Here is a 27,957-nt window from a genome sequence, read left to right on the forward strand (position 1 = left end):
TAAAGGGCCAGGAAAAGGCTTTAATGAAGCATTGGTCTACCTAAAGGACTGAATCTCACTGTATCCTCGGAGCTGCAGCACAGAACATAGATGGGAAGAAAGGGGATTTGCAAACCCTAGGACCGGGGCACTGCACAGATCTGATGGGGCATTGGGGGTGTGGTAAACCCGACTGCAGGGGTGAGGTCCAGGGCCGAGCGGGAAACGCCAGGGGCAGGCTGGAACGTGAACCTCTGCAGAAGGCTCGTGAAGAAGAGGAAGAGCTCCATTTTGGCAAGAGTCTCCCCGATGCAGATCCTCCGACCTGCAAGGAAACACACAAACAACAGGGCACGCTGAAAGCAGCTGCTTCTTTAACAGGAAAGAGAAATGAATGCCACAGGCCAGCTTCTCCTCTCACTTAACTGATGTTAATTCAGAGCATAAACATCTATGCCAGGTATCAAGGGGATGAGAGGTGAGACATCAGAGAAATTAAGGTGTTCTCCTACTTTTTCAGAGCTATATGTCCAAGCCGGACTCTGGAGCTATATCATCATGGAACAGTAGAGCTAGACGGGCCTTCAGGAGGTCATCTAGTCCAACCCCCAACTAAACCATCCCAGTCAAATACGTATCTAACCCACTCTTAAACACTTCCATAGTCTCTGTGCTCCCAGGTGACCCAGCTGTAAATGAGTCCATGGTCATCAGGGATCCTGGTTTTCTGAAATAAAATAAAAAATCCCCGATTTTCAAATTTAAAAAAAGGAACCCAGAATCCACATTTTTCCATGATTAAAATGAAGCAGTACTATACACAAGCACACGTGTGTGTGTGTGTGTCTGGGTATGTAACATTTCATTTTCATGGGGAAACGTGGGTTTTTGTGTTACTTTTTTAATTTAAAAAAAAGTTGTTTTTTTTTAAATCAGAGAAAACCAGGAGCCCCGATGGTCATTTAGCCTGGAGAAGTTAAAGAAGATTGGCTATGGGTCTGGCCATATCATTCTGCTGTGGGCCGTTTGCTATGGAAATAGCTGTTAGGGTCAAATGGACTTTTCTTTGATTATTGATCTGTTATTTTTGGATTGACCAGATTGGTCACATTTTTAAAGTCCATTTGTGAAATAAGCATCCAACTCTGCAGGTGTGTCTACATGAGATACTTTACTGTGTAGTAGATTAATCTACTGTGCAGTAAAGCATCAGCATCTACATCTACACGTATACACCATTTACCATGCAGTAAATTAGTCTGTTGAGCAGTTAGCTACTACCTATAAATACAAGTAGCAAACTAGCTGTGCAATAGACACTGCATGGTAGCGCATGTGTAGTTGCTAACTGGGGCAAATTTGCTCCTGCCCCTAGAGGACCACAGGGGACACGGAGCTCCCCCAGTCATGGTGCTGCTCAGGTCCCAGCACTTCCCAGGAGCCAAGCAGCACTGGGACAGAGTAGCTCTCTGCCCAACTCCCCTAAACCAGCATTGCTCAGCTCCTTGCTCCCCACAGAAGCCAGAAGCAGAGCAGAACCAGCACTGGGGAGCTCTCTGCTTCCCTGCACAGCAAGAGGCTGGGAGCTGTCTCACTTCTAGGGCAGCTTCTAGCCATTCCCTACCCAAATAGGCCCCAGGCACATCGAGAGTGGCCACATACTCTCTGCCAGCCCGCAGGCTAGCACCCCAGGGGAATCCTGGAGCCCCCCTGACTGCTGTAGGCAGGGTAGGAGCAGCCCTGTACCTGGCTGCTCCCATTGGGAGATTTGCTCCCAACAGGAAGCATATGTAGACATGCTCCCAGGGAAGGCTTTCTGCGCAGTATTTTACTGCACAGTAAGCTTTTATAGCATTAATAGCACATGTAGATTTGCCCCACATGTCAGAAATTTCCTATTGGAAAAATCACAGTATTTAAAAATGAAAAAATTTCAACTGTGTTTTATGGAGACCATCAAAAAAAAAGAAAGAAACATGCGTCTATTTCCACATGATGAATCTGCTTTCAAAATCTTTGTAAATCACATTTTTTTGTTCAGTGCTAGTCAAAAACAACATTTTAAACTGCCCTCAGGAGACCAGCAGTGCCAGTCACTGAAAAGAGATGCCCTGCAACTCTGATAAACTCCACCTAACAAGCAAGCTGGCATGATTTGCACTACTTTCACCTATTAGGTTGATTTATTGGGTAGCCTCGTAAAGCTTTACGTTTGGACAGATCTTATCAATAAGAATTGATTTTGTCCCATTAAAGTCAATGCACGCTCTCCTTAAAATAGGGCCACACAATACATTGTGCCAGATGGGCACTCCTAGACATATGCCTAATATATAGTTTCATAGTTTGTAGGGTTAGAAGGGACCTGAGCAGATCATTGAGTCCGACCCCTTGCCATGGCAGGAAAAAGTACTGGGGTCAAACTACCCCAGCAAGGTGTACATCAAGTCTCCTCTTAAAGACCCCCAGGGTAGGAGCCAGCACCACTTTGCTTGGAAGTTGGTTCCAGATCCTAGCCGCCCTGACCATGAAGTAGCGCCTCCTGATACCTAGCCTAAACCTACCCTTAGCCAGCTTGTGACCGTTATTCCTGGTCACTCCTGGTGGTGCTCGGTGGAACAGGGATTCCCCCAGTGCCTGCTGGTCCCCTCTGACTAGTTTGTAACAGGCCACTAGATCCCCCCTCAGCCTTCTTTTGTGGAGGCTGAACAGGTTCAGATCCTGTAGCCTCTCGTCATAGGGCCTGCCCTGCTGCCCCCTGATCATACGAGTGGCCTCAGCAGGACCCTCTCCATGTTGTTCACATCCCTCTTGAAGTGCGGCGCCCAGAACTGGATGCAGTACTCCAGCTGCAGCATGAACAGTGCCGCATAGAGGGGGAGTATCACCTCCTTGGATCTGCTCGAGATGCATCTGTGGATGCATGACAAGGTGCGGTTGGCCTTCCTGACTGCCTCTCCACACTGCCGGCCCATGTTCATATGCCCAATTCAACAATATATGCCCAACATATGCCCAGTAAAACACAATTTATATATATTCTTGCCATTAGGGACATCATAGTGTTCCATTTAGGATCAAAGGTCTGCTCAAGCTTAGAAGCCCATTGGACTAGCTGAGCAGGGGATACCAGTTTTCATAGCCAATGGTACATGACTAGGCAATGTGGCAAGGACCACACTTCACCTCTGACTCCTGAGTCTGAACCACCAATTCTAAGGACAGTTGGTTTCAGCAGAGGAGCAGCCTGTGGCAGGAGTGCAGAGTGAGGTCAGCAGAGGGGCAGCCTGTGGCAGGAGTGCAGAGTGAGGTCAGCAGAGGGGCAGCCTGTGGCAGGAGTGCAGAGTGAGGTCAGCAGAAGGGCAGCCTACGGCAGGAGTGCAGAGTGAGGTCAGCAGAGGGGCAGCCTACGGCAGGAGTGCAGAGTGAGGTCAGCAGAGGGGCAGCCTGTGGCAGGAGTGCAGAGTGAGGTCAGCAGAGGGGCAGCCTGTGGCAGGAGTGCAGAGTGAGGTCAGCAGAGGGGCAGCCTGTGGCAGGAGTGCAGAGTGAGGTCAGCAGAAGGGCAGCCTACGGCAGGAGTGCAGAGTGAGGTCAGCAGAGGGGCAGCCTACGGCAGGAGTGCAGAGTGAGGTCAGCAGAGGGGCAGCCTGTGGCAGGAGTGCAGAGTGAGGTCAGCAGAGGGGCAGCCTGTGGCAGGAGTGCAGAGTGAGGTCAGCAGAGGGGCAGCCTGTGGCAGGAGTGCAGAGTGAGGTCAGCAGAGGGGCAGCCTGTGGCAGGAGTGCAGAGTGAGGTCAGCAGAAGGGCAGCCTACGGCAGGAGTGCAGAGTCAGTTGCACATACACATAACTCTCGAGTTCTAGCAAGATGTATTAACCCCTTCATCACCACACCCCCTTACGTTAATGGGGGGGATACTGAATCCAACATGGACCTGTCCCAAAAAAGGGACAGTTAGGGAAATATTAGGCGTTGACATAGACAGAGCCACTGGATGAGGTTATAACTTGCTGACTCAGCCATCTTTCCCTCTCAGCAGTAAATAGAAAACAGAAGGTACCTGCTGAAAAAGGCATGAAAGCCTCCTTCTTCACAAACTTTCCTTCAGCATCAAGAAAATGCTCAGGATAGAAAGTATCCGGCTTCTTCCATTGAGATTTGTCTTGCAACACAGAGGCCAGCAGGGGGATAATGTAAGTTCCCTGGAAATCAAATTTGTAGAGTTATCCCACGGAGGAATATGGTCATTTGATCATTTGAAAAAGTACAGCAATAAATCCTGTCAATACTGCAGTAGGACATCTGATCCAGTCTGATTTAAAAAGAACTAACTGAGCCCGGACTCCAGAGGGTTTAAGGTTAAGAAAAATAAAGACAATAAGAAAAGAGATGCAAAGCAGTGCTGCCAACAGCTCACCTTTGGGATGAAGTAGCCCTTTAAAGTTACATCTCTTGTAGTCTCATGAGGCAAGTCCATTGGCAGGATGTTAGCAAACCTCTGAATTTCATGAACAACTGCATCTGTGTAGGGCATCTTACTACGATGTTCTATACGTGGAAGGTTTGATCCTAGGACTCTCTCGATCTCCTCCTGGACTTTTTCTGCAAACATTTGTAAATGTTAAAGGAGGAGACCAGAACTCCCTGATTCCAAAGAAATGCTGTATGTTTCTGCTACGGAATACGTGAAATCACGTTGCAACCATACAGACAACTGTCAGAAATTTCTCTACTTCCAGAAATAATGGGGTGCTGACCTTATCGTATTTGCTCAGGACTATCAAAACTGAATGGAGAGCTTCTGAAGATACATAAATAACCTACTCACTTCATTAAATTGCCAAATAATAATATGCAGCCATTTAACACAAGCTGAAGAGAGGGACTCTGATGGACTCTCAGTATCCTATACTATAAAGTTCTGTCAAAATCAGAATGGTTTACAAATTCCTTTTGAGTTTGCTAAAATGTTGCTTTAGAAGAAAACTAGAAAACAATTCTAATGAACATCAAATGTCAGCCTTTTCAGAAAAAAAAAATATGTATTTTTTATGTTGAAATGTCTGCCCTTTGTGTTCTTATGTAGCAAAAAGGCTAAGTTGAAAAGAATATTTTGATGAAATTGAAATGAGCAGCTCACATTGTTTTGGAAAAAATCTACTTCATTAACCATTTTGGAGCAAAAATATTCCATTTTGATGAATAATTGTTTGACTTTTTCATATTTACTTTTAAATATGGTAATGTAATACAGAATTAAAATCAAAATTAAAACTGAAATTGCTTTTAGAGAGATGAAATGTTTTGATCATCTTCTTTCTATATATAAATATATATTTATATGTAAATAGAGAGAGGATGATAAAACATTTCATTTCTCTCTAAAAGCAATTTCTGTTCTAATTTTGATTTTAATTCCACATTTTATTTACATACTATAATACTATAGTATATTATTAAACAGTATATATAACTTATATATATTATTAGTTATATATAACAACATGTATATTATTAGTTATATATAATGTATAATAATATATTATTAATATGTTATTACATAGTATTAATATAGATAGTAATAGTACTGTATAGTAATATGCTATAGCATTATACAGTAACATATAGTAATTACTATTTGGGGGAGAATTTTTAACAGTTGGTTTTTGTTCTGACTGGATAAAGCCTCATATTGAATTCTTGCAATTCATTATGAAACGGATCTTCTGCCACACCAATCTACTTCAAACCTCCTCAATTAATAAATGGTAACTAGTCAGACCTCTGCACCCTCCTATTATGAGCAGGAAGATGTGGTCAAAATCAGGTCAAATTTAGAGCTCAGGAGTGCCTGATTTTGCATCTCATGATCAGCACACTAGATCACATTGTCACAGCGTGGGGTCCTAGGGGTGGCAATGATCTCCCCTAGCGCCCCCTACCGTGCCAAGTTTGTCTCAAAGCACCTTCATTCTTGCCCACCATGTCTTGATCTTTTATATATATATGGGAGGCTGCCTTTTGTCTCCTTCAACACGGTGCTCTGTTGTATCCTGGCCCCTGTTCTGTACCGTGTGACTCGGTGCACCCCAGACCTATGGGCTATGCGTGGCTCCTTTACCATGCCCCAAGCCTTGCTGATGTACCGGACGTTGTTCGGTCAGTCTCACTCTCCGTGCTTTCTCTAGCTCTCCGGTGCCCTTGTCTCACAACTTGCGCCCCACCAGGGCTCATCAATCGTTGCCCCCTTTGCCTCAGGGCTTCTCTCACTGCCCCCTTTGCTCTGGGTCACTTATCACACTGCTCCCTGCTCTGGGGTTACCGTAGCCTTGGGGCTCAGATGGCCGTAGCCATGCCTGCCCCCAACTCTCCTCCTCTGAGTCTTGACCCCCTGCTGGGCTCAGGCAGCCTCAGCCTTATCTGGCCTCCAATTCTCCACTCCCCTTCTCGTGGCTGGGGTCAGTGCACCCCTGAATGCTGTGCCCTCTCTGGCGCCAGGGTCCCCATGCTACTGTGGAGCCCCTATGAGGCCTCCTCCAACCCCTAATAGCCTCACCCAGTCCTCCAGTTGTAAACAACAAACAGAAAGTCAAGCATCTTGGATAAAACATAACTTCAAGCTGCTTGACTATAACATTAGTCCAGCCACATCCCTCCCCCGGTCTCACAGCTATACCTGCGGTCTAGCCTCCCCTCTTTGGTCAGTCCGGCAGAGTTCCTTCCTCTATGGCTGTTAGCAGGGAACTAACTCCCTGTCTGGCCTCAGCCTGGGAGTTATCTAGGAGCCAGGCCCTGCCCCTTCCTGTCAGCTGACCCACAGAGGTTGCCCTAGCAACCCACAGCTGGGCTCCTTACTTACTGCTCCATAAGTAGCAGGCATCTCAGTACCCTGCTACATACCTCCCCTCATTATAGGAGCAGAGCACCGAGGTGCTCTGTGACACACATGACCATACTTATTTAGAAAAAAGACTCTTGGAGTCATGTGACCTGTGACTATGAGGGATTATTTTTCCAACGTGTTTATCTTCATTTGTGGGGGAGATTCCTGTGTTGGCCTCCTCTCAGATTCCCCCATGGTGGCCTGTTCGTGTTTGGGGTTATATACTGATTCTCTGAAGCAGCCTTCAGGAAGGAAGTTCCCTGAGTGAAATCACAAGAGGGTTATCATATGAACTTTGGAAACAGTGTTGGAAAAATGGAAACAAATGTTTCTTTATTTGTAAGAGCTAAAGAGAAATGTGACAGGGAAGGAAATTGAAAAATGGCTGAAAATATAAGGCAGCAATGGCAACAGCAGCAGTTTAGCCAGCTCAAAAAGGGATTGGAGAAAAGGGGAATCAGTAGCTACTGAGCATGATAGTTAGGGATACAGTGTTAGAACTTCCTAGACTAAAAGCTGGAGGCTGCAAATGAGAGAGAAATAGAGAAAGAAACCAGGGGTGTGCAAAGTGGGCCCTATTCGATTCAGATTCAGCCCAGATCAGGGACAGTGATTCGATTCGCTGATTCGGATCACTGTCCCCGATTCGATTTGGCCAAATCTGAATCTGAAGATATGATGCTGATTCTGGGAATCGGTGATTCTGACACAGACACAGTTTTAAACATTTTTTCTACATACCTTGAGGTATTTATGTGGTTTATGAATACTGCAATGCTGGGGCAGATGGAACTTCCCACAAGAGTACGGGGGAGGGGCTGTTCACGTGCTTGGCGGTCAGCCACGGAGTACTTCCAGTCCACTTCCAAGTCCACAGGGGAGCACGCTGGGGGACCCCCCCCATTCCCCTCTGGCTTGGTGATCAGCTGTGGGGGGACAACAGGTGCCCCCCCAGACCCAGGAGGCACCAGTCACTGAGCCAGGGGGTGCCGGGGAGCCTCCCAGCACGTTCCCTGGTGGACCCAGAAATGGACCAGAAGTGTTTCTGGTCCACTTCTGGGTTGCTGCCAAGTGCACTGGGGAACGCCCCCCCCTCCCCCGCACTTCTGTGGGACACTCCATGCATCCCAGCATCACAGTGTACATAAACCGCCTGCTACCTAGAGCTATGTAGAAAAAACATTTAAAGCTGTGTGTATGTCCAAATCTCCGAATCTTTCCAAATCTCTCCATAATGATTTGGAGGGTTCCAATTCGATTCAGAGAGATTAGAGGGTCCTCTGATTCAGTTTGGATTCAGAGATTCAGCCTCCGAATCAGGACAAGTCTCTGCTGTATTGAATCAGGGACCAAAGCATCACACAGCCCTAAAAGAAAACCTGGTCATACACATTTCACTCTCCCTTTTGGCATCCACTCTCTGCCACTGTGATACAGGATACTGGGTAAGATGGACCTATCATCTCACCCAATAAATTGCAATTCTTTTGTTATTTTATATGTCCTTATAACAAAAGCAATAATTGTTGTGTTCAAGAGCCAAAGTCTGGATCATCCAGTGCATTATTGACCCTTTCCTTCAGCAAATGAGGGGTAACAGCCCTTAACCCGGGAGAGCTGTGTTGATGTAGGTAGACTGAATTTTATAAAGTTGCAAGAGGAAAGCACTTCCATTGACCAGCACCCAACAGCTCCATATTTACATAGGTGTAACTGGGCATGTCTACACGTGTATTAATGTGCCATGGTTACTGTGCATTAAGTTTAGTACCTGTAATAACAGGTATTAACTAAATGTGCGGAACCACAGCTTTTGCCGTGATGCGCTAATGCGCAGTAGAATTAATCTACTGCACATTTAGTGTCTCATGTAGACATGCCCACTGAGATAAAAATCTGGCTGCAAGGAAATAAAACCCTAACTCATTCACAAGCTGAGCCACAGAGGACATGGAGTTATTAATGGCTCTCTACTGAAGGGCTTCACTGTCTTACCTCAAGCTACTAGCACCTTGGTTTGGGGGTTCCCCAGTTCAATATGCAGTGTGCTGAGCACCACTGTGTTTTCCTAAAAGCACTTACGCTGAATTTCAGGGTACTTCATCATTAGCAGCAAGCCCCAGCGCAGCGTGGTGGAAGTGGTCTCCAAGCCAGCAGTAAACAAGTTGGTTATGAGGGCTTTTAGATTGCTATTATGGAAATAACTATTTGTGTCATTTTCTTCCTGGAGGCAAAAAATAAGACTTAAAGGTCTCCATTAGAAACAGCCCATGATGGAGAGAGAGAGAGAATGGGGGTACAGTTGTACTGAATCCCCAACCCTGGGAGGCACACACAAATTATGATAATTTTCTTTCTTAATAGAAATTAAAATAATAGTGTAATAATAATTGCAATTTACCTATGTGTAAATAAACCAGAAGCATTATTATTTTGGAAATATGTTATTATTATATTAGTATTAATAATATAGTATGTATTATTAATATAATAGTATTAACTGCATGTATTATTAATAATATATACTAATAATGTATGAATATTTTCTTATTATATTATTTTGGAAATATAAGCTTCATTGCTGAACAAGAAGGAAAGATTTGTTGAGCGTCTCTGCCTTCCTGACACCACCAGGGATGAGAACAACCTTATCTACACATCAAAGACCAACTCACACAAAAGACTCTCACAGACCCAAGGGAACAGACTTCCAGCCTCAAAGCTCCCCTGTGCAAAATTAAGTTTATTTTCTACGTAAGAGGATTATTACTATCTTGGATTTGTCCAGCCTGAAGAAAGGTGTGTGCATCCAAAAGCTTGCAGAAAAAGATTTTTTTTGCGATTTCTTAGTTGTTCTAATATAAGGTATCATCTCTGAACCAAAAGTTCTAGAGTTTTGCATTCCAAGAAATGGATTTCAACATTTACAAACTGAGCGTAGAATTCAAATATGAATTTCTCCATTTCCTGTTTCCAAAAGGGGAGGTGGGATGCTCCCCCACCAGCAGGAAATAGTGAGACCCAAAATCTCTCTCACCAGCCATGACTGGGAAGCTGTAACTTAACAAGCTAAGAAACATTATTTGAATATGTTTCAGTGGTGGCCAACATTTCAGCAAGCATGCCACAAGCCAAGTCCAAAGTATAAGAGTGTCAGTCTAATGAGTGACTTTGACCTTTGACTTGGTGTCCCACAAGGCTCTTAAGGTAAAACTAGGGGACTATGGGCTCAACAATTCAACAGTCAGATGGGTGGGAAACGCTGCGGGGTTGGACCCAGAGAGTACTAATAGATGAATCTATGTTGATCTCGTGGAAAGTAGCCAGGGGGTCCCCCAGGTTTTGGTACTTGGACAAGTGCTTTTCAACATCTTCACCAATGAACTGGATGTGGGGTGAAAAGCACACTGGCAAAGTTTGCCAATGACACAAAGCTCTGGGGAAGTGCGGCCACGTATCAGGGTAAGCTGATGATCCAGGTGGACCTAGACAGATTAGTTGGCTGGGTGGACCAGAACCAGATGCTGTTCAACACTGAGAAGTATAAACTGCTCCATCTGGGAAGGAAAAATCCACAACAAACTTACAGGCTTGGTGCTGCTACGCTAGTTAGCACCATGTCTGAAAGGGACCTGGGGCTCATAATTGACCATAAAATTACTACAAGCCACAAGTGTGATGCTACAGTTTGCAGAGCACACAATACACTGGCATGCTTTAACTGATGTATCTCAAGCAAAATTAAGGAAGTTTTTCTGCTTTGCATTGGTGAGGCCACAGCTGGAGCGCTGCATCCAGTTCTGGGCATCACACTTCAAGAAGGATGTGGAGATGCTTGAGAGAGTCTAGAGAAGAGCCACTCATATGATTAGAGGCCTGAAGAGCAAGCCATGCAAGGAAAGGCTGACACTTCTGGGACTGTTCAGTCTGGAAAAGAGAAGACTTTGGGGGAATTTGGTAGCAGCTTACAAATATATCAGGGGAGAGCATCAGGGGCTAGGCAAACAACTATTCACCAAAGCACCTCAGAGGAAAACTGGGAGCAATGGTTATAAACTCCTAGAAGAAGGTTTCAGACTGGATATAAGGAAAAACTTCACAGTTTATGTAACCAGACTCTGGAACAGCCTCCCAGTGGGGGTAGTGCAGGCATCTACCCTGGAGATCTTTGAAAGGAGACTGGATGCACACCTTGCTGGGGTTATTTGACCCCGGCAGTCTTCCCTGCCCAGAGCAGGGGGGCTGGACCTGATACTCCCCCAAGGTTCCTTCCAGCCCTAAACTTCTGTGAATCTTTGTGAATCTGTAATAATCATCGCCCAGTGCCGACAAATCCCATTGCCACCAGAATGTGGCAACAATGAATTTGTCAATACGTACCCCACAGCTTTTTTGGAGCCAAACCCTCAAGCCAGCAGTGACCTCTGACTTCTGTCCCTTCCCTATTTGCCACGCTGATCCCTTTCCCCTACCTGCCCTGCCCTTTACGCAAGCACCACTCTGATTTCTATCCTCCCTTGAGCATTCCTTTGATTCCCTTACTGTCCCCAAGTGCTCCTTTGACTCCCACTGCTAGCACCCCCACCCCCCTTTAACTTGGTACCCAGGGATCATGTGCCATGATCATGTTCAAGTCTGCTGGTCCGGACGATCTTCACCCTAGGGTTCTACAGGAACTGGCCGAGGTCATTGCGGGACCCCGGCGCGGTTCTATGAGCACTCGTGGGGCTCTGGTGAGGTGCCGGAAGACTGGAAGAGGGCCAATGTGGTCCCTATCTTCAAAAAGGGAAAAAAAGAGGACCCGGGAAATTACAGGCCAGTTAGTCTTACCTCAATCCCGGGTAAGCTCTTTGAAAAAATTATCCTGGCACACATCCAGGAGGGCCTTGCGGGGGAATGCATGCTCAGGGGCAACCAACATGGGTTCATCAGTGGCAGGTCTTGTCAGACCAACCTGGTGGCCTTTTACGATCAGGTCACCAAATCATTAGACGCAGGGGTTGCTGTGGATGTAGTCTTTCTGGACTTCCGGAAGGCTTTCGACACTGTCTCTCACCCTGTCCTCATCAAAAAGCTGGGAGACTGTGGTGTCAATGCCCACACAGTCAAATGGGTCGCCAACTGGTTGGAGGGCCGCACCCAGAGGGTGGTAGTGGATGGGTTCTTCTCGACCTGGAAGGACGTGGGCAGTGGGGTTCCGCAGGGCTCGGTCCTCGGGCCCGCACTGTTCAACATCTTCATCAGTGACTTGGATGAGGGGGTAGAAAGCACCCTGTTCAAGTTTGCTGATGACACTAAGATGTGGGGGGATGTGGGTGCACTAGAAGGGTGCAATAGGCTACAAGCTGACCATGACAGGTTGCAACGGTGGGCGGATGAGAATAGGATGGGGTTTAACACTGATAAGTGCAAGGTGTTGCACATGGGGAGGAAGAACCGGCACCACACTTACAGGTTGGGGAACTCCCCTCTTGCCAGCACGGAGACGGAAAAGGATCTTGGAGTCGTCATTGACTCCACGATGAACATGGGCCGGCAGTGTGGGGAGACAGTCAAGAAGGCCAACCGTACCCTGTCATGCATCCACAGATGCATCTCGAGCAGGTCCAGGGAGGTGATCCTCCCCCTCTATGCGGCACTGGTCAGGCCGCAGCTGGAGTACTGCGTCCAGTTCTGGGCGCCGCACTTCAAGAGGGACGTGGACGATATGGAAAGAGTTCAGAGGAGGGCCACTCGTATGATCAGGGGTCAGCAGGGCAGGCCTTATGAGGAGAGGCTACGGGACCTGAACCTGTTTAGCCTCCACAAGAGAAGGTTAAGGGGGGACCTTGTGGCCTGCTACAAACTGGTCAGGGGGGATCAGCAGGTATTGGGGGAGTCCCTGTTCCCCCGTGCGCTCCCAGGAGTGACCAGGAATAACGGTCACAAGCTGGCGGAGGGTAAGTTTAGATTAGATATTAGGAGGCGCTACTTCACAGACAGGGCGGCTAGGGCCTGGAACCGGCTTCCAGGGGAAGTGGTGCAGGCTCCTAGCCTGGGGATTTTTAAAAGGAAGTTAGATGAGCACCTTGCCGGGGTCATCTGACCCCGGTGCTCTTTCCTGCCAAGGCAGGGGGTCGGACTAGATGATCTACCTAGGTCCCTTCCAACTCTATCTACTATGAACTATGAACTATGAACATCAGCTTCTTGTACTACTAGTGGCAGTTGTGGCACAGGTTGGTCACGACTGGTCTATATAATAAAAAGTGAGAAAAAAGACTTTGATCCAAGAAGGCTTTGATCACATGCCCTGAGAAATGCAATTTTTTTTTCTGCACCCAGGTTTAGTCTACAAAGGTCTGAGCTCTTGACCCCATACAGTCATGGATGTATGTAAAGGCTTAGACTGAAGCACTAGATTACTGGGCATTTTTACACATGCTCCAATACATTCCAATTAAAACACATCAGAGCAGACTCAATTAGTTAGGCTCTGGAGTGGTGAGAGATGCGCGGGTGAAAGCCCGCTGCACCCCTGCTCCCCCAAAGCCCCCCAGACACCCCCTCAGCAGCCGCAGAGCCCCCTGCTGAACCTCAGCACAGCCGGAGGTAAGTGGGCTCATGGTGGGAAGGGGTTAACTCCTCGATCCCTGGGAGGAGGCGGCTGCGTGGAGCCGGGCCAGGTCAAGCCCCCGCCCAGGCCCCTACTTGGCCCAGCCCCCCAGGGAGCCATGCGACCGGAGCCGCACGAACAGGCTACATAAACAGGCACTCGAGGTAGTGCAGAGTTCGCGCAGGAGAGGGCGTGGGAGGGCACGAGACCCTGCCTGCAAACCCCCCAGAGTAGTCAGTCCCAGCTGTAGCCAGCCTATCACAGGCATGACACAGATGGGCACACGCTGCACCCCAAGGGTCCCCTCGGGCTCTGCAGCCCCCCCATTGGGCACCTCAGAGACGGCCACCCAGACGGAGCCCATGGTTCCGGGCTCGACGCAAATGCAGCCCCTAGCTCTTGGCTGCGGGGGCTGCCTGACCCTTTTTCAGGCACTGGGGCCTGGGAGCATGGCCACCTCCCCTTGCGGGGTCTGCTCCCTACTGGAGTCTCTGGCACGCCAGCTGGAGGAGCTCCAGGCCACAGTCCAGAGACTGTATGCCATCAGGGACTGAGAGCAGGAGATAGACTCCTACTGCCAGGCTCTTCTCCCCCGGGAGCTGCAGGGTAGAGCACCGTCTCCCTCCAGGACTAAGGAGGACTCTGGGACCTCCTGCTCTGCCCAGTCAGGGACATGGACCAAGGTGGTCAAGGGCCCGAAGGCCCGCCGCACCAAGGCCCCTCCCTCACCGGAGCTTAGCAACAGGTTTGCACCTCTTGCAGCCCCAGCAGAGCCTGCTCAGCTGCCAGCTCCCGCAGGCAACCCAGGCTCAACTGCAGCTACTGCGCCCGCTCTCCCCAAGACAAAACAAAAGGTGCTTGTTGTGGGAGACTCCATCCTGCAGGGGACTGAGCGGGCAATCTGCCGCCCCGACCCCTTAGCCCGGGAAGTCTGCTGCTTCCCGAGGGCCCGCATCTGAGACATTGCGGAGAGGATCCCAGAGCTCCTCCGGCCCACAGACCACTATCCCATGCTCCTTATTCACGTGGGCACCAATGACATGGCTTGGAGCACCCCCAGCCAGGTCATAAGGCGCTACCGGGATTTGGGAGAGGGGCTTAGGGGTCTGGGAGCTCAGGTGGTATTTTTGTCGATCTTCCTAGTCTCGGGCTATGGGCTGAGAAGGGAGAGGAGGAACCACGCAGTGAAACAAAGACTGCGGAGCTGGTGTCATCTGGAAGGCTTTGGCTTCCATGACAACAGCCCGATCTTTGCCAAGAGAGGCAGCGAGCTGCTGGGAAGAGATGGCCTCCACCTCTCCCCCCTGGGGAGGAGGCTCTTCTCAGCCAGGCTGGCTGACCTGCTCCACCGGGCTTTAAACTAAGCCCGCTGGGGGATGGGGGGAATTCTGCCACTGCTGGCACGCTGAGCAACCCTGTACACTAATGCCAGGAGCCTGGGCTACAAGCAGAAGGAGCTCATCCTCCTGCTCAGTGCAAAGAATTATGATGTCATTGGGATAAGGGAGACCTGGTGAGACTCCACCCATGACTGAACCACGGGTATAGAGGGCTATACCCTGTACAGGAGGGATCGTGTTGACAAAAGGGGTGGGGGTGTAGCTCTCTAAGTAAAGGAAAGCTGAGTGTCCCTGCAAGCTGATGTTGGCGACCGGCATGGACAGCTAGAGACCCTCTGGGTAAAAATTCATAGGGAATACGGCACAGGGGACACAACGGTGGGAGTCTACTACAGACCTCCCACTCAAAGTCCTGAGCTTCACCAGGAGTTCACCCGGGAACTGACTGAGGCCGCTTGCTCAAGGACCTTGGTTGTCATGGCTGACTTCAATTACCCAGACATCTTGTGGGAAGATCACTCAGCAAAATCCAAATGGTCACAAAGCTTTCTCTCATCCATGGATGACCTCTACCTGACTCAAGAAGTCTATGGGCCAACGAGAGGCAAAGCACTCTTTGATCTGGTACTGGCTATGGGAGACGACCTAACCGGTGACCTAGTGATCGATGGGAAGTTGGGTGACAGCGACCACGAGCTGATCACCTTCACCATCCGCCGTAAAGCTGGCAAGTCAGTCAGCAACACAGAAGTCCTTGACTTCAGAAAAGCCGACTTTGACAAGCTCGAGAGGCTAGTCGGTCAGGCCCTCAGGGACCGTGACCCCAGGGAGATGGGAGTTCAAGAAGAGTGGTTGCTTCTCAAGGAAGTGATCCTCAATGCACAAGCTAAATCTATTCCAACACGGAGGAAAGGCAGCAAGAAGGCACAGCAGCCCCCCTGGCTCTCCAGGGACCTAGCGGACCTCCTACGGCTAAAAAGGAAAGCCTACAAAGGATGGAGGATGGGATTCACCTCCAAGGAGGATTATTCTGCACTGGTCCGGTGCTGCAGGGAGCAAACCAGGAAAGCCAAGGCTGCAACTGAACTCCAACTAGCTTCAAGCATCAAGGACAACAAAAAGTGCTTTTCCAGATATGCGGGGAGCCGGAGGAAAAGCAAGGGCAATGTTGGACCCCTGCTAAACCAGATGGGGCAACTGACGCCCAGGAAAAAGCCAACCTATTAAATAGGTACTTTGCGTCAGTCTTTCATCAGTCCCTTGGGACGTGCATGCCTGCTATGGGACAGGGAGATCTGGGTGATGGGGATCCCCTACCCTCCATCAATGCTGACCTCGTGAAGGAACACCTTGAGAAGCTGGATACCTTCAAGTCAGCCGGCTCTGACAATCTGCACCCCAGGGCACCCAAGGAGCTGGCAAGCGTCATAGCCCAGCCCCTGGCACAGATCTTTGAAAACTCCTGGCGCTCTGGTGTAGTGCCCAAAGACTGGAAGAAGGCCAATGTGGTGCCGATCTTCAAGAAAGGGAGGAGAGTGGATCCGGCTAACTACAGGCCTATTAGCCTGACTTCTATCCTGGGGAAGATCTTAGAAAAGTTTATTAAGGAGGACATCCCTGATGGACTGGCCCAGGCTAACATCCTAAGGGATAGCCAGCACGGGTTTGTTGCGGGTAGGTCTTGTTTGACCAATCTCATTTCCTTCTATGACCAGGTGACCTATCACCTGGACGAGGGAGAAGAGATTGATGTCATATATCTTGACTTCAAAAAAGCTTTTGATCTGGTATGCCACGATCACCTCTTGGCCAAACTGGCCAGTTGTGGCCTTGGCTCCACCACGATCCGCTGGCTGGGAAACTGGCTCCGTGGTCAGACCCAGAGGGTTGTAATTGATGGCAGTCACTCATCGTGGTGCCCTGTGACCAGTGGGGTCCCTCAAGGCTCTGTCCTGGGACCCATCCTGTTCATCATCTTCATTAATGATGTGGACATTGGAGTCAGGAGTGGACTGGCCAAGTTCGCCGATGACACCAAACTTTTGGGCAAAGCATCCATGCCAGAAGATAGGCGGGTCATCCAGGCTGACCTGGACATGCTCAGCAAAGGGGCAGACAAGAACCTCATGGTGTTTAACATCGAAAAATGCAAGGTTCTCCACCTTGGGAGGAAAAACCTGCAGCATCCTTATAGGCTCGGCAGTGCTACGTTGGATAGCACTACAGAAGAAAGAGACTTGGGGGTCATCACTGACCACAAGATGAACATGAGCCTGCAATGCGATGCTGCGGCTAGTAAAGCGACCAAAATGCTGGCGTGCATCCATAGATGCTTCTCGAGCAAATCCCGGGACGTCATTCTCCCCTTGTACTCGGCCTTGGTGAGGCTGCAGCTGGAGTACTGCGTCCAGTTTTGGGCTCCACAATTCAAAAACGATGTGGAGAAGCTTGAGACAGTTCAGAGGAGAGCCACGCGCATGATCAGAGGTCAGGAAAACAGATTTTACGATTGTAGACTGAGAGCCATGGGACTCTTTAGCCTGGAAAAGCACAGGCTCAGGGGTGATCTGATGGCCACCTATAAGTTTATCGGGGTGACCACCAGGATCTGGGGGAACGTTTGTTCACCAGAGCGCCCCAAGGGATGACTAAGTCGAACGGTCACAAACTCCTGCAAGACTGTTTCAGGTTGGACATAAGGAAGAATTTCTTTACTGTCCGAGCCCCCAAGGTCTGGAACAGTCTGCCAGCGGAGGTGGTTCAAGCACCTACATTGAACACCTTCAAGAGTAAATTGGATGCTTATCTAGCTGGGATCCTATGACCCCAGCTGACTTCCTGCCCTTTGGGCGGGGGGCTGGACTCGATGATCTCCCGAGGTCCCTTCCAGCCCTGATGTCTATGAAATCTATGAAATCAATTAATCAAGTTCTAATGAGAATGCTCCAGGGTGCTGCAGCATTTCATGTATTCAGTGTCTCCGCCTTTCAAAATGGTGGTGGGGGCACGTTAAATAGAGCTCATCAAACAAGCTTTAGTTAAAGGGCCGCCACCACCATTTTGAAATGTGAGCTGCTGAATGCACAGGACACTGTGGGTGTTTTAATTAAAATCAGCTCTCAGCTGAAAGTCCAATGTGTAACAAGGCCCTGAATCCTGCAAGAGGCTGAACCCTTAAACCTTGATACAATAGAAAACATGTAAGACATGGAAAAGTCGCATTGACACTGAGCTGTTTTTTAATGGTTCTTGCCATCAGTGTCATCCCATTGACACCTATACACATGCTCAGTGGAGGGGCAAGAGGGAGGGGGAGAGCTTTAATTAGAGCAGCTCTCAGGAGCTGCTCCATGTCAATGAGCCCCTAAAAAATAGCTGAGTGTCAATGGGACTTCCCATTGTAAATGTGCTCCTGAATCGACTTACTGTGCAATATTTTTAGTGTGCAGTAAGCCTATTTCAAATTCAATGTGCATGTAGACATTCGCTCCTTGGTTAAAAAAGGGCTAACAGCAGCAAGCTACTTGTGAAGTTTGGCTAGTTTGGTAGGTACATGCTTTCCCTAAACTCTTTACTATCAGGTCTGAAAAGGAAACATGCAAGTCAGAAGAAACTGCAGCGCCATTACCTCCTGCTGTCTTATGAAGAAAGCATCAATAAGACTGCGCTGGTTATTTCTGTCCAGTTTGCTGAGATGTTCTATAAACGTAACCTGTGAAAAAGCATGTAGTTCATCTCTGTTTCGAAGAACAACCTTGTGGCCCTTCAGGAGAAATCCAAGGGCTGGAAATAGATTATAAATCTAAAAATAAAGGAAGTTAGAGAAAACAAAAATAAGTGCTGAGAATACTTCATGAGCAGGTAACTTTTATAGGCCAAAGCACTCCACCAAAGAAAGTGAATGTTTTTATGCCTCATTTGCTGACCATATAACTGAGGCACAGTAAGCTCATGTGTTGAGAACTTGGGGTGTAATCATCAGCCAAGCCCTTACTCCTCATTATGTGAGCCTTCCTAGAGTGGCCCTAGATGCTTGCTAATCCACACACAAGAGCAGGGAGCCTGAGACTGATCAGAAACATTTATTCAGCGTGGTGCTGAAGCAGCTATGTCCCCCCACTTTCAGATTTGAGGTCTGCTGAGTAAGAGCAAGTCATTTGGATGTACATCTCAACGCCCCACCCTGGCTTGGCACAGGAGCTGTGTGGACAGGCCCCATCCCTCCACGTGCTGACTTGAGCTAGCCAAATCTAAAAGTCTCAAGTTTCAAACAAAATCCTTTATCACATTTCACTTTCCAGCATGCTTTATGAGGAGCAGCTGCAGGAATTCTCCTTGAAGGTCAGTGAGACCGATATGCCTTAGAACTGTGAATACTATTGGAGACATCATGGAAAGGTACAGCCACTGGGAAAGACCATATGACTATGATCAGTTGACCAAATATTGTCAACTGACTAGTCAATTGGCCACCTATTATTTAACTGCAGTCAAAACTGTCAAAACATTCCATGAAATCAAAAATTGTGCAAGTAATGGCCTACCATTTTTTATTGCATTATAGTGTTACCTATTAGCAAGAAGAGGCATGAGAGCTCTGTGCTCCTCAGTCCTGCAGGAATCAGGACACACACTTCACTTAGAAACAGACACCCACCCACTTGGCTCCCCTCTCCTGAACATGTCCAGCCTTCTTCCCCTTCCCCCCATTAAGCCACAAGAGGCTGAAGAAGTTACTCTTTGCTGGGGGAAGAACCAAACACAGCAGCATAGAAAAGCTTCTCTCCTGACCATCTGCTGTGACTGCAACCATCTCCAAATACAAACATCAAAATGAAAAAGAGAACTGTTCAGTTTAGAATATCATTCACATTTATACCCAACTAACACCAGTAAGGCTAGGGACAGAAGTTGCCCACAAACTGGTTTAAGTTACCAGAAACTGGTTGAAACCTGCAACAGAACAGAAGTTCAGTGCACATAAACTAGTTTGAAAATAGCCCAAACTGGTTTAAGATAAACCTGGTTGAATAGTATTAGACTTAACTGATATGGGTCCAACCAGTTTATGAAACTTTTGTCCCAGACCCCTTCCTGATTTCAAGTTAAATTGGTCCCCCAGCATGCTTTGCAGCCCTGGGCTGAGCAGTGCTGTCTGCTCCAGCAAAGAGGGGTTTGGGGAGGGGGGAACAGAGGCGAGCACTGTCCCCCTCAGACAAACCTTGGCTGGGGTCTGGTGCCAGGGAGGGGGCTCCAAACCCCTTTCCCCTTAAATACAGAGTTGCCTAGCCCTGCTAAACTTACTGAAGCTACTGCTGGCTGCAACTGTGGACTACAAATCCCAGAGGCACCTGGAAGCGGGAAGAAGTGATGAGCAACCCTGCAGAGTCCTGTGGCTGTGATTCTGGAGCGCAAATCCCAGAGACCTCAAGGGCAGCAGGAAGAGAAAGTAAACGTGCACAGCCCATGCTGGCTATGTGCCCAATTCCACGTATTGTAAGTGAACTTGGCAACACTGGCCTAGCTCTTGCCCCCCCTCCCCCTCCACCCCAGCTTCTGACCTGAGCTACTGCAGGCACATGGCTGCATTTTCTGAATTAAAAGTAAATGTCTGTCCAGTTGTTTCTCAGTTTAATCTCTGCAGCTTAAACTAACCTGCAAAGACTGAATTGACTCAGCCTCAAGACTTTTTGGCTGTCTGTACTTAGCCTAATAGTTATAAAAAGGCATTACAACTTTTTTAATTTAATATCTTAAATAACAATAACAGCTAACTAACCTGGGTTTTTTTGTAATAAGGATATGCATCTAACCTACTGCAGATTAAAGTCTCTCTATTAGGAGGGGAGTAGGAAGAGGTTTTGTGTACAAGATGGGGATTGGGACGCTCCATTGCAGTGCACTAGAGGGTTTGTACTCTGAAGTTAAATTCTCAGAGAAGTGAGAACGAGATGGGACGGGGTGCAGTTTCAAGTTTTAGGTTGTGAACTGAACTGGGGAGTCTGGTGTTGTTTCTTATCCTATGAGCTATTTTCAGTTATTGTGCACTATCCTGAGCCTTTCTGGAGAGACCAAAACATCATCATCATTAGTATTCATGATAATACTGATGATAAGGATAGATAGTGTGTACACACACACACACACACACACACACAAATACACACACACACACTGTTGTTGATGTTCATGTGCTTGTCATTACTACCACTCTGGCTATGACTTCATGATTTGATGCAGGGGCCGTGGAACGATTCTGGAGATACAGCCTGCTACATGACAGGAACTGCAGCACTCAGTTTTGTAAAGCAAGAAGTTCTGACCTGGACCTGTGTATTATCCTCCAGTTTGTTGGACTGCTTCTGATTAATAGGAAAGATTAACGTTCTGCAGCGGCCATACAACAGGATGCATTGATTTGAACGGTAATATTAAAATATTCAAATTTACCACAACTGACGGACTTCCAGTAACCCGCACATTTTCATTGATCAAATGTAGGAGTTTAACAAATTGGGGGTCTTCATAGTCAAATCTCTCTCCAAGTAGTATGGATACAATGATATTACCCACCGCTCCATTCATTACCATAACGGGGTCAAAGGGCTTTCCTAAAAATGTTCAAATCAAAGAAGAGATTATGGAAATAGGATGGTTAATAGGAGGTTATTATTATTCTTCATCATATGACTGTAGCACATAATGTTCCACGGTAAGATCAGGACACTATTGTGCTTGGCACTGTGCACACTCGTAGTAAGAGCTACCCTTGCTCCACAGAGCTTGCAATCAAAACAGATGAGACGTGTATACGAGGAAAACAGGGATCAAGAGAGATTAACAGTGACATTCTGCTCTTTCCAGGTCATCTAAGTGCCTGTGTTTTTCTTGTCTATGGAGAGTTTTTGGCACTAACATGCCCAGAGGAATTCTACGCTCAGCTTTGCAGTCAGGCAGACTAAGCAAGTGTGGTTGTTGAGCACATACATACACGTCTTGTGGACATAAGGGATTGGTCAAAATCCATGACTGCCAGACTTAAGCTGAGGACAGAAGAGGCATGTGTATGTATCCTTTGCTCTCACAGTTCACTGGCCTTGGAAGCTGGAACCCCAAGCATCTTCAGGAATTGAAGCATACCTTCTCCAAAACTCTGCTATCAAGGGGTTACACTGTTTTACAGTTTATTAACCAGTCAGGGGTACATAAGCATTGGCCTTTGACCAGCGGATGTGACCATTACAACCAGTGTGACAGTATAAACAGAAGGAATTCCAAACCAATTGCTTTTTTCAGACAGCACAAGAGAGAAAATAAGAAAAAATAATTAAGAAGAACCCTGCATGCCATGCCTTGCCCCAATTCCTTATCACCTTTGAACAGTCTTGGGGGGCATTTGTACACCTGCTCCTGACATATCACAGGGCACTTTTAATTAGCACGCCACACTAATTAAAAGCACCCACGCATCACATGTATCAGTGGCGTAGCATGCCTCCGCATTGAAAAAATGGCTGCATTGTGCTTTGAACTAAAGCACAAATGTGTGTTAGTCCACAGTGCGCCATCACCATTTTCTCAATGCTGAGATGTGCCGTGCCATGGATACACGTAATGCATGAGGCTGCCAGAGTTTATCAATTTACATGCTTCAGCAGACTCAATTAATCGAATCTAGTCTAACGTGCTGGACGTCACAGCAGCCTTGCCGCATATGTGTAAGCACCCTGGGATTTCAACGGTGTCCTTTTAAGGTTCTAGCTCTAGTCCTCCTGAACCTCATGTCTCCACCTCCGTCTTCTCTTTGAATCCTGAGCTACAAGATGCAGTTGCTCAGACTACGACTGGACCTTTTGTAATTTCCAGTCCACTCTGCTATGTGACTTTCCAGGTCAGTCTCAGTCTGGCCCCAGGGAGGACAAGACCTCCCAACAGATGGTCAGTTTATTTGTTACCTCTAGCTGGAGGCTAGACGTGAAAAAAGTATTTTTCCCTCTGTTACATTCATCCTGTCATTTTCCTAGAGAAACACTTGGTACTTTCTGAACAATCCTTAATGGCTGTACCATTCAGAGCTGGTTATTTTGGCATCAGTATCCCTATACTTAAACTATGAAGCATGGGGAAAGTGCTCAGCAAAAACCAGCCATAAGGGCATACACATATGGAGATCATACAATCAAACAGAGCCCAGAAACTGGACATAGAGAGATGCTCCAAGCCATCACATCTGCAGAGCCATCTCTAATCATATAGCAACTGCTTACTGCAATGCACAAAAATGGTAAGAACTAATACTGCATTATGCTAAGGAAACCTGTAAATCTAAAATATATTCCCCATTCAAAGAGATCTTTCAGCCAGGGGACTTCGGAGGTTTGTGATAAAATACAGAGCAAAAAGTGTTTATTATATTGTCTTCTGCTCCTAAATTTCCTTCCCACTTCAATTCCTGATGGCCCTGAACGGATCAAGATTTATCACTAATGAAAGAGCTGCACCCAAAGGGGACATATCATTTCTGCTAGTGTCACACTCTGGCCCCTGGTTCCTGATTTATTGATCATGGTTAGAAGAGTACAGGGTCCTATGTTTAAGTCCCTAAAATTGGGGATGGAGCAGGGGCAGTGTTTTTGGCCTTTCACAGTTCCATGGTTGGCTGCCCCCGAGAGAAAAATGTGGCATCCATGTGCTGTAAAACTCTCTCTTTCATAAAATGGCTTTCGCTTCTTCCAACAGTTGCAGAAAAAAACCAGCAAGATTCGTGGCATTTACTAAATGGGGGAAGTTGGATGAAACAAAAGCAGCTGTTAAGTAGCACGAGCCAAAATTTTACAGGTTTTCTGAACCTAAGCTCCAACCTACCTTTCTGAGATTCAACCTTTTCTATCAGATAGCCACACTCTTCAACAATCTGGTCCTCAATGACCCTCTTGCCCATTCCTAAGTCCCGTAAGGTTGAGAGGGTAAATCTTCGCATCACCTTCCAGTTTTGCCCATGTGAAAAAATAATACCTGAAGTGAAGGGAAGGTTTCAAGTCAGAAGAGTAATTCAAAGCAATGCTTTCTTAGAAATACAAAAGACATCACTCTTCTATCCACAGTATTTGTTTAGGTTAGGGCCAGATGGTAAAGCAACACTCCCAATGCACAAACCATGTAAAAGTTTGCAAGTCTGTATTTGTTTCAGTGGAGGAAACAAACCCTCAGCAACAGCATGCTGTAGAGCAGGGGTGGGAAAAATACAGCCTGAGGGCCAGATTTAGCTCAAAAGGCACCTGGCCCATAGGGCCTCTCCCAAAACCAAAAAACAATTAGCACTGGCCCTGGCCTTTGGCTGCCCCTCTGAAAGCTGGCACCTCTGTAGAGAAGGTGCCTGTGCCAGTGCCCCTGCAGCAGCATCTCCAGCTCTGCTTCCCGAGCAATAAATCCCGACCCCAGCCTGCCTTGACCCACCCCCAGCTCCAAGGGAGGGGTGCTAGCAACAAGAAGCATCTGCCTGGTGACCCTGTTGCTGTTTCTCAGCCCCACTGGGTAAGGACCCCACTAGACCAGGGATTCCTAGTGGGGGAGGGGGGCTGGGAATGCAGGGAGTCATTCAGTATTGGGTCTGGCAGGGCTGGCCCCACACATAGCTGCTGCTATGTTGGGTTAGGGACTCCTGTGGGAACGCATGAGCCACATGCTATGGGGCCAGGTGGGGCTGCATGCTGCTGCCACGTGGGGCTGGGGACTCCATTGGGAGCATGGGAGCTGTGCGCTATGGGGCTTGGCAGGGCTGGCCCCACATGCTGACCCCACATCAGGCCAGGGACTCGAGCAGAGACCTACACGCTATGGGTCTAGGCCCAGGTAGCACCACACGTTGCTGCCATATGTGGCTCTGGAACCCCCACTCATCCCCACCACCCCACATACACCCCAGCCCCCACACACACCCACACCCTCACAGACATTCCCATGCACCGCACCCCCCACCAGACTCATACATATATACCCACACCCCCACCCTACCCAGACCCCACACACACCTTCCACACCCCACCACATACACCCCCCCACTCCCCAACCCCACACTCCCCCAACCCCACACTCCCCTTGATTTTGAGCTATTGTGCAATCTCCTCTATATTCTCTATACAAACACACATAGATCAGGACAAAAATATTTTTTAAATACAATTTAAATATATTATAGTAGATGATTGACTTTTAGTATGCAATTCTTTTTGTTTCTTCCATTTCCAAGATGGCAACCACCCCTCCCAAAAGAAATACTTCTGGGGCAAAGGGAGGGACCTCCAGTAACAAAGGTCAGGGGTTAGGAGGTGAGTTTTCTGGTCCCAAGATGGTTAGCAAGGGGTGAGGCACCTGTCAAGAGGCAGGGCTACCCTTGCAGGACTGGACAGCTCACCAAAACTGGTTAAGCAGCCCTCCAGCTGAAATGATTGCCCACCCCTGTTTTAGAGAAACAAAGCATAGCCCAAGAGCGATCCAATTGCAGCTGTGTACTGGGACATGGAGCACACTGATTCCAGCCATTATTCGGAAGACAGGTGAAGATGGGCCAGCTATACTCCCTAAGCAGTCTCCAACCACCTGATTAAACTTGACTTCCTTCCTCAACTAAATTTGGTCTATGAAGAAGAAAACTAAGTTACCTTTTCCTTTGGAAAAATCTTCAAATACTGGGATTTTAGGTCTCTCTGCAAATGCATCTGCCTGGTTCACCAGAGCTTCCTTCACCGTCTCGTAACCTGAGAGTACCACCATCTTTTTGATTCCCATATGAATGTTGACAACTGAGCCATAAGTTTTTGACAGCTTAATTGGGAAGAGAAGAAAAGAAAAACATTTAAAGCAGTGGGCCAGATCCATCCATTGGAGTCAGTGGAGCTGTATCAGAGATGGAGTTGGTCCATTTTGCTTGAAAAAGTTGAAATGCAGAAAGAATACCATCTTTTTTTTGCATTTCACACACATCTTCCCCCAAAATCAGCCCCTCTCCCCACCCATCTGCCACAGCCACATGTATTAAGCAGGGAAGCTGATTTTCTGCCCAATATAGAAGCACCCTACTTTGATTTCTGCTCCACAGTGCAGCAGTTGTGGTATTACAGTTCAGGAAGTTGAGAGGGTCACTTGACTTAATGACTCACTCCACAGCTGTTAATGATCTGCTCTTCTTTTTAATGATCTTGATATTCCACTAATCAAGACAACTTTTCTTAGGGAAATTTTGCTTTCTACCAGATGCTCCTGGTCTCTTTCCTTCTATTTCACAGCCCTAAACACTCTTCATCTCTTTTCAGAATCATAAGTCCATCCATAGACACCAGTCTTTACCAGAAGCCAGGGCTTCACCTTTAGTTAAGCAGGAGAGGGAGGGTGAGTCAGCTGAAGATTAAGCTTTGACCCTACTCTATGCAGAATAGAATCTATGATTCTATGATTCTGCTCTATGCAGCCGAACACTAGAAATATTTTTTGTTCCCCGCCTTTTAAAAATAATGCATATAGTATGTACCCAGGTGTGGTCTAGGTGATAAAATACAATAATTCACACACCTACAAGAAATGGCAATCCATTACCACTCTGCCTCCTTTGGACCAGTTTGTGGGAATGGAATTCATGTTTGTGGGCACCTTTAAATATTTTCACTTGTGCTGGCAGGAATTGTAAGGACAGCTCATAAAAGGACCACAGTGGGGAGCAGTGGCTGCAGGAAAAATGGTGCCACCACAAGCAGGGGAGGAGAAGCCAAGGAAGGAGCGTCATTAGGAACTTAAAATAGAGTCACTATCACATTGGGTCCCTAAACCCACAGATGGAGCCAGATCCCAGGTATCCCCAAAAGCTGTACAAAATCCCTTAGCATCTAAATAGTTATGGAGAAGAGAGAAGACTTACCTCAAGGAGAGTCCGGTAGGGTCTCTTCAGGTCTATAATGTGCAGGTTTCCAATGATGGGTAAGGGCCTTGGTCCTGGAGGGATGTCCTTCCTGCTACTGCTGCTGCTCCAGAGCCTCCCAATTTTCATGATAAACAGAAGAGTCATGACCAATGCCAGGCATATCCCAGTGGGATCAGTCCAATCCATTTCTCTTCAACAAACAGTTGGCTAGAGAGGTTAAAATCCAAAATTGAGAGAGAAAGAGAATAAATGGTCTTTGCTGGAAAACCAAATGCAGAAACTCACTAGCAACTACATAAACATTGCATATAATAAAGGACTCAAACTCTCCTGTGACTGCAAAATCATTTAACCCGCTCCCACCTCACCTAACAATTCACATTCAGAAGGGAACAGGCACCACTATGTAATACAAACAGCGTGTTCCTGATTCCTGTTTCAAATAGCCAGCATAACAAGGCAGCAGACAAGTCTGTAAATGTTTCATTTTCTTGGATAAACATGCAGCCTCCTTGGCAGGAGGCTTGTCCAGTCAGCAGTTTGTATGAGAGGAGTCAAATTCCAAAAATTCAGCAAACAATTGGTTATGTTTCCTAACTAGACCCTGAAGCTGGCATGCCAGACCAACATGCACAAGGCACCAAATGAGTGTCTGTTTCCAACTTTTCTCTGGAGCAAAGTGCCTAATTCCCTTAGGCTTCTTTGAGAATGAGCGCCACACAAACTGCACACTCACTATTTTCACTTGCTAATTTTTCAGATGTGGGATTAAAGCTTTTCACCCACGAATCTGCCTGAGTTAAAAGAGCTTCCTTCACGGCTTTGGATCCTAACTGCCTTGCCATTTTCTTGGTTTCCTCCTGAACACTGGATTAAATGTAGGGGGAAGGGGAAAGGAAGGGAACCCATGTTTCCATATCACTTTTGAAAACATGTTCAGGCATCATTTTGATTTCAAGGCATAGAGATTTAAATGTTGGGGTTTTTTTATTTCCTTCTTTTCTCTTCCTGCAAATACATCTGAATGAGCAGGTGCCAGGTTTAGTGTTTGAAGTTACTCGCATGACTGAGCTTCTCCCATTGAGTTTCACTGGTTATTGCTGAATTTTAGGCTTTGCTATAAAGTAGTAGGCATCAAATTTAGAAATACTGGGAGCAGAGTCCGATTCAAAGGTTACACATACCCAGCCACGTAGCCGCATTTTCTGGCTCTTCTTCAGTTTGGGACTATGTCCAAAGTAAGTTTGCC

General features: G+C 47.4%; 1 protein-coding gene across 2 annotated transcripts; it reads right to left on the reverse strand.

The window, feature by feature from the left end:
* LOC149872530 (cytochrome P450 2K4-like) lies at window positions 1-27,917 on the reverse strand. Of its 2 annotated transcripts, none has more exons than XM_090030832.1 (10): window positions 27,893-27,917; window positions 26,706-26,915; window positions 25,456-25,618; window positions 23,660-23,809; window positions 21,245-21,405; window positions 18,423-18,596; window positions 8,942-9,083; window positions 4,394-4,578; window positions 4,037-4,178; window positions 1-304 (listed from the first exon to the last, which is right to left on the reverse strand). In XM_090030832.1, the coding sequence occupies exons 2-10, from the start codon at window positions 26,892-26,894 to the stop codon at window positions 117-119; spliced, it is 1,494 nt and encodes a 497-aa protein (XP_089886958.1). In that variant the 5' UTR covers window positions 26,895-26,915; window positions 27,893-27,917; the 3' UTR covers window positions 1-116. The 2 variants fall into 2 exon arrangements, with proteins under 2 accessions (XP_089886958.1, XP_089886949.1); XM_090030823.1 differs by lacking the exon at window positions 27,893-27,917 and adding an exon at window positions 27,077-27,197.
* Window positions 27,918-27,957: the final 40 nt, after the last annotated feature.

This window comes from Crocodylus siamensis, chromosome 1 (genome assembly GCF_052110815.1).
Source record: "Crocodylus siamensis isolate JL-2025a chromosome 1, ASM5211081v1, whole genome shotgun sequence".
Taxonomy (NCBI): domain Eukaryota; kingdom Metazoa; phylum Chordata; order Crocodylia; family Crocodylidae; genus Crocodylus; species Crocodylus siamensis.